Here is a 6908-nt window from a genome sequence, read left to right as displayed (position 1 = left end):
GAAGGAAACTACAGTCAGGAGAGGCACAGATGTGACTGTGTGTGTGTGTGTGTGTGTGTGTGTGTGTGTGTGTATAAACCTGGGGAGATCAGGGAGTTCTCTCCACTGGGGGTTTTGGAGCAAAGACTTGAATTCAGTGAGCGACAGCCATGGGGCAGCCTGGAAGGACCATTCAGTAGCGGGCACAGCAAAGGCTTGAAGTGGGCACAGGCTCAGCTTCTCTGGGAACTTCGAGGAAAGTGGCCGGAACAAAGTGTGTAGAGAGCACTGGAGAGGGAGGCTGGGGAAGCCAAGGCCTTGACTGCCCTGGTACGGAGTCTGCATTTTAAAATATTGCCAAAGGGTGCACATACTGGCCAGAGACACAGAGAGAGAGGGGGGAAGCACCTCCAGGGGCATGTGGTCATGCCGCAATCCCTTCTCCATTTCTCCATCATGTTGGGATGCTAGGCGCCTGCGCACGCACGCACACACACACACACACACACACACACGCACCTGGCATGTTTTTTCAAGCTGCTGGGGCTGGGATTTGTTTGTAGTCGGCCATATGGGTTCTGGCTCCCTTAATGTCTAGGCTACAGGACCATTTGAGGAGCTTGCATTGTAATTTCAAACAAGCCATTGGAGGGTTTTGAGCAGGGAATGTGTATGGGGTTAGTTTGGATTTTAAAGAGATGGCTCTGGCCTTTTGTGAGGAAAGAATGTATTTGAAGGGAGCAAAAGGAGAAGGGATGACACATTAGGAGTCCGTTGCAGGAGGTTAGGGGTAAAAGGCTAGAGGTCTGGGTCAGGCAGTAGTGGTCGTGGCGGAGGGATATGTTCTGTGGGTGTGACATGTGTGTATGGACGTGCTTGTGGGCGGCTGTGGTGAACTAGAAGCTGTGCTTTAGCCAAGGGTTCAGTGGCCTTGACACCTGGAGGCAGGATAAGAGGCAGGTGTGGAGTCTTGCTGTGCTTGTGGGATGACAGTGACCAGTAATGTCAGCTAATACTTAGCTACCCTATTCCATTTCATACTCGTTATGTCATTACCCAGCTTCTCTTTAAAATTTGATCATTTTTTGGAAAAGAATTATTTTATTTATTTATTTATTTTTGTTATCATTATTATTTTTTAAAATTTGATTGGAGAAAGAGAGAGAGAGAAAGAGAAAGTGAGAAAGCAACCCACCAGGGCTGGGACTCGAACTGCGGTTGACCATGCGAGAGTTCAATATCCCAACCACCAAGCCACCTGCCAGCACTGTTACCCAGCTTTTAGAGTTGAGAAAACGGCAGTTCAGAGAGGTTAGGTAACTTGTCTGACATTTAGCAATGAGGGTAAGCTATGACATGATCTTGGGTTTCTTTGACCCTAAAGTCCATAATGGCTGCACCAGGGTCTATATTGCCCTTCATGGAGGACCAGTTTTGGGCCCTCAAAGTGTGCTCCATGGCCTCTGGCATCAGAATGCTGCAAGGAGCTTACTGTAACCGAATTGTAGCTTCCCCTTCACCTCTTGCCTCAATTTGGACTTCCTGAATCAAGACCTCTAAGGGTTTGAGAATCACTTTTGTAGAGAATCAAGGATTTTAAGAATCTCCCGCAATTCATTCTATTATCTGCTCCCTGCCCTCTAGTGAAGACTTCACTATTTGAACTGGTATAAGAGCTCTGAAATCTGTACTCTGCTTGTTTGGAGTGAATAATATATTCATATGGCTCAAAATCAACATTGCTTAAAAAGATATGTACTGGGAAATGTCACTCTTACTCCTGTCCCCGTCTTCTCTGCTTGTCTTAATCTCTAAACAGGTGGTAACTATTAGTGGTTTCTTAGGGGGAGGGGAGTGATACTTCCCATTGTTTCTTTAAGAAAATGCACATACATATTCTTATTTTCCTGATTTCTTGCCCAAAAGTAGCACATGGTTCTATACCTTGCTTTAAAAAAATCTTAGTATGGAACCAGCAGTTAGCATAATGGCCATGTTGCTGGACTCCCATGTAGTCGACCGCGGTTCAAGTCCCGGACCCTGTGGCTTAAACTCACGCCAGGCGCATGTGCATGCATGCCCAAGATCCCGAGAGAAGAAAGGAGGTAAAGGAATTGCAGCGTGGCCATCCCCTCTAGGGGGTAATGTCTCACTGTCTCTCTGTTTCTCTCCGTCTGTCTGTCTGGCAAGTGCATGCCCTATGGCAAAAACTTCTCCAAAAACAAATAAATAAAAATCTTAGTATGTCCTAAAGAGCTTTTCATATCCCTAGGTAGACACATCCTCTTTTTAAAAAGTAGCTGCCTCATGGGCCAGCAGGTGGTGTGGTACTTAAGGTATGGATCCCACATGGCCTTCTCAGTGGTTCAAGTCCCAGACCCAGATACTTGAAAAACATGCCAGGCTTATGTGCATACCTGCATGCCCAAAATCCCAAGAGAAGAATAAGGGGATTGTGTCACGGCCATCCTCCCTGGGGTGTGATTTCTTACTTTCCTTCTCTCTCTGTCTCTGGTGAGCACACATCCTCTATGGCAGGAAAAATAAATAAGTAAAAAACAAAACAAAAAAATCGCTCCTTTGTATTCATTGAGTGGATGCATCAGTGTCTTCGGCCAATCACGTGCTGATAGCCAGTTGGGCTCTTTCCATTCCTGTGCTCTTGGCGATCATGCGGCAATGTCTAACTATACATGGACGTCATTTACTAAGATAAATTCCCAGAGAGGGGATTGCTGGACCAGAGGTTAAAGCCTTTCCCATCTTGCTCCTTCAGGTGAGCAGTTTGCATCTTTATTAGCAATATCATAGCCTTTTAGCTGGTGCCCATTTCTAATTCAGAGCAGATCTTCACCCATTTAGATCCAACACCCCATTACTATCTTGATAGGAAATTCCAAGACACCACGACCTAGTCATAGTCAGATTTTTTTTTTTTTGAGATATTTTCACTATAGGGCACATCTGCTTGCTGGATAAAAGAGAGACAGAAAGCAAGAAATGACCCCTCGGGGGATGGCCATGCACAACCCATTCTCCTCCATTCTCCTCTTGGGATTTTGGGCACACATGCACCCATAGGTGCCTGCCTGAGTTTTAAGCTGCCAGGTCCAGGACTTGAACCATGGTCAGCTGCATGGAAGTCCAGCAATATAACCATTATACCATCTGCTGGTTCCCAAAGTCAGAATTTTTAGAAAACTGATATGCTGCCTTATTTGGTAATTTCAATGAGAAATGAAACAATATATGATAAAATAAGAGCCATTTCCTCTTTACGTGAGATGCTCAGGAACGTCATCATGAAGTCACTCGATGCCTGTGTCCATGGGCAGACTAGCTGTGAATCCCTGCTTCGGATGCACTAACACAGGCGTGCCGTGCTGGCAGCTCACAACCTCTGAGCACGGTTGCCATTGGAGAAGTGATTTTCCAAAATGAAAAAACAAAACAAAAATCAAACAAACAAAGAAAAACACAAACACATATAAAACCTCCTGGTAAGGTTCTGAATAAAAAGGAAGATAACCTTCCCTTTATTTCCACAGTAGTTGTGTTTCTGGAAGATTCCGTGTTTATTAGAACCATGCAGACTCCTTTGTATCTATATATAAACTGGATTTAAGCTCTAGAGTTAGACAGTTACAAATGGGTTTTTCTCCTGAATGTCCAGTGGGACGTGTGAAAGTCCTTTGGGGCACTGGGCCATTCTTCCTTATGTGGGATTGCTCTGCTTCTATCCGCTAAATGCCAACAGGACCTCAAGTCATTATAACAAACAGAATAGGCACAACTGTTCAAATTGCCTCTGAGGAGGGAACCAGCAGTTAGCGTAATGGCTATGTCGCTGGACTCCCATGTAGTCGACCACGGTTCACGTCCCGGACCTGGTGGCTTAAAACTCACGCTGGGCGCATGTGCGTGTGTGCCCAAGATCCCGAGAGGAGAATGGAGGAGAAGGGATTGTGGCGTGACCTTATCCCCCCTGGGGGGTGATTTCTTGCTTTCTGTCTCTATGTCTCTGTCTGGCGAGCGCACGTGCCCTATAGTGAAAATCTCTCCAGAAAAAAAAAAAATTGCCTCTGAGGAGTAATGCCCTCTCCTGCCCTGAGAACCACTCTTCCAGGGTCTCCATAGAAATCCACCCCCACACTAGGACCAGGTGCAAGTTCCTAACATATTCACCTGTTTCATCATTTTCCACTTCTCTTGAAACCCCACCAACAGCTCCTCGTTGCAGGACAAAGCGCAACGTCCTTAGCTGGGTGGGACAGGGTATGCTCTCTGCTGATGAAAATTCATAGGGTTCCACTTAGTGCTTCAACTGAGAGGTGTTGAAATTCACTCTTAGAGGCCAGCAGGTGGCGTGGTGGCTAAGGTGTGGATCCCACATAGTCCACTGTGGTACAACTCTTTGACCCAGTGGCTTGAGAACCAGTGGGGATGCGTCTCTGTGTGTGCCCAAAATCTTGAGAGGAGAAGGGATTGCAGTGTGGTCATCCCCCCCACCCCCGAGGGGGGAGTGATTTCTCCCTTTCTCTACCTGTTTTTCTCTGGCAAGTACATGTGCCTATGGCAAAAACCTTAGAAGAGGAGGAGGAGGATGGAGGAGGGGGAGGAGGAGGGGGAGGAGGAGGGGGAGGAAAGAAAGAAAATCACATTATAGGGTTAAAGAGCCAAATAGGAACTAATGCCTCGGCACTGCCTGGTATGGCTGAAAGAACTCCTTGGTCAGTTGCAGGGGACCCTTCTTTCTGTGTTTTTTTGTGTCTTTGGGCAAGCTGTTAAACCCTTCTGGGCCTTGTTGCCTTTTTCTATTAAAGAAGAGTGTGGGGAGAAGGCAGATAGCCTGTGGCCTGACAGTTAAGGGAGCTGGGTCCCACATGGTTGACCACTGGAGTCCTGGACCCTGCAGCTTAGAAAAACACTGGGTGCATGTCTGTGAGCCTGAAATCCCAAAAGGAGAGGGGAGAGGGGAGAGGGATTGTGGTGTGACCCGTGGCCCATCGGAGCTGGGGGGAGGAGTGCTTTCTTCCTCTCTCTCTCTCTCTCTCTCTGTCTCCCTCTCTGGGAAGTGCAGCTGTCTTCTAGCAAATAAATGAAGAAGGAGTATGGGACCGGCTAGCTTAGAGGTCCCTTTCGGCACTGATTTTTGTGATTCAGCAAAGAATGATAGGAGTGTGTAACTGATAGGACCTCAAATCTTTGCAGTGTTCCGAGTTTTGAATTTATTACTATCGGATAGTTTAAATATTTTTCTTTTTTGAGATAGTAGGAAATGTTTCATGTCACCTGTCTTAAACATGGTGCACGTATTTCCTGCTAAAGATGGTCTGTAAGTTACAAATGCTCAAAATGCTGTCCTCAAGGGACCAGCCTCCCCGTGTCCAGGCTACTCTCTTTAGTTGCCCCCAGACCACGTGGAAGATTACCTGAGTCAGGCTGGCAGAGCGTAATGACTTCATTATAAAATGTTACCATCTCGGTGCCCAGGTGTCCCTCACTATAGTCTAAGTAGCCAGACGGTTTTCTATAGGCCCACGCTGTGTTATTTTGCTGTGCCTCAATTTCCCCATCAGTTAACAGGCATTCCGGCAGCGTGGATCTCACAGGTACCTCTTCATACACACTCTTGCCCATCCCTGCTTTAAGTGTATAATTACGCACTTGTCATTATGGCCTCGAGGAAAGCCTATCTCCTCCTAGTGTATAAACTCCGTGTGGGCAGGTGGCCCGGCTGGCTCCCTTACAGCTCCTCTGCGCCTGTCACATAGAAGATGCGTGACAGTCATGGACTGGGTGAATGGGCGTGTGGAAGGAGGACTGCTGGATTCCGGAGAGCTGACGGACGAAGCCGCGCTAGTAAAGGCCCCTACGCACCCACTCACGCTTTCACTCTCGTGCGTTCATTTAAAAGGAGGCTCCTATGTTCTGAGGGCAAAATTAATTTTCTCCCGGCCTCTAATTTGAGCGTCCAAGCCATGCGGACCATTTGCCCGGGGTCAGGCCGCATTTGGCTCCGCTTGGGAAGGACTGGCACGCTTCCACAGGCAGGGGGTGTGCACAGAAGCGGAGAATTCATTATAACCGGTTAGTCATCCGTGGAGATTGTAGACACTGCCCGTGGGCGGGGCGCACCTGGCGTTCCCCGGTTGGGGTCCATTCCCTGCACAGCTTCCCTAGATCTCCCTAGATCGGAGGGCGACTGGCCCTAACGCAGGGAATCCCGCACTCGGAGAAGGCACTGATAGCCCCGGGCGGCCTTCTCCCCTCGCAACCAACTCGGGGATCAAGCCCATCTGCCCGGGTAACTTTTCCTGGGTCTGCAGGGAAGAGCTGGCCTGGATCCCACCTAGCTCGTCAGCTCCCCGCGGAAGTCGGAGTCCACCCTTGCCCACCTGCCGCAGCTGAGGGCGGGTGACAGGGAGGCCGCAAACCCTGTTGCAGAAGGGCAGGCAATGAAAACCCAGGCGGTGGGCGCTCCGGGAGACCCCGCGACATCAAGAGCGCAAGAGCGCGGCTCGGCGCGGCGGGGTCACCCGAGTTGCGCTTGGCTGGGCGAGGATGACTCAGCCTCGCTCGGGTCGGTCTCTACCGCCAGCTCGCGCGAAGGCTCCGCAAAGTTCCCAGTGACACCTCAGTCCTCTACGCGGGGGCGCGGGGCTCTGAGAGCTGGCTCCGGGGTGCTGGCGGCGGCAAGAAGGCCGCTGGGAAGCCTGGGTCCCTGGTCACCGGGGGTTTCCCCGACTTCCTGTACCCTCGCCCAGTCCCCTTCGGGCAGCCAGAAGGTGCCCCTGCCTGCGCCCGGCTGCCACCTGATCGGTGTGGAGTGGGGAGCGGGGGTCCCCAAGACTGGGGGAACAGTTTGTACTTGAATCCAAGGGGTTTCGCCGGTCAGGACAGACCTTGGCTTCCTCTTCCAGTCTTGG

At 49.6% G+C, this 6908-nt stretch overlaps 1 protein-coding gene across 1 annotated transcript in view; it reads left to right on the top strand.

Annotated features, from left to right (window-relative positions):
* Positions 1–5769: 5769 nt before the first annotated feature.
* The window catches only part of CACNA2D3 (calcium voltage-gated channel auxiliary subunit alpha2delta 3), a 931343-nt gene continuing 930204 nt past the window's right edge, over positions 5770–6908 (top strand). The window contains exons 1-3 of the mRNA XM_006143064.2: positions 5770–5841; positions 6173–6286; positions 6581–6808. Of these exons, the coding sequence (XP_006143126.1) occupies positions 5770–5841; positions 6173–6286; positions 6581–6808 (414 nt within the window). The remainder of the gene's footprint in view (positions 5842–6172; positions 6287–6580; positions 6809–6908) is intronic.

The sequence above is a fragment of the Tupaia chinensis genome, unplaced genomic scaffold (genome assembly GCF_000334495.1).
Source record: "Tupaia chinensis unplaced genomic scaffold, TupChi_1.0 Scaffold000091_1, whole genome shotgun sequence".
In the NCBI taxonomy this organism is placed as follows: Eukaryota; Metazoa; Chordata; class Mammalia; order Scandentia; family Tupaiidae; genus Tupaia; species Tupaia belangeri.
This window is presented reverse-complemented; position numbering and strand designations above follow the sequence as displayed.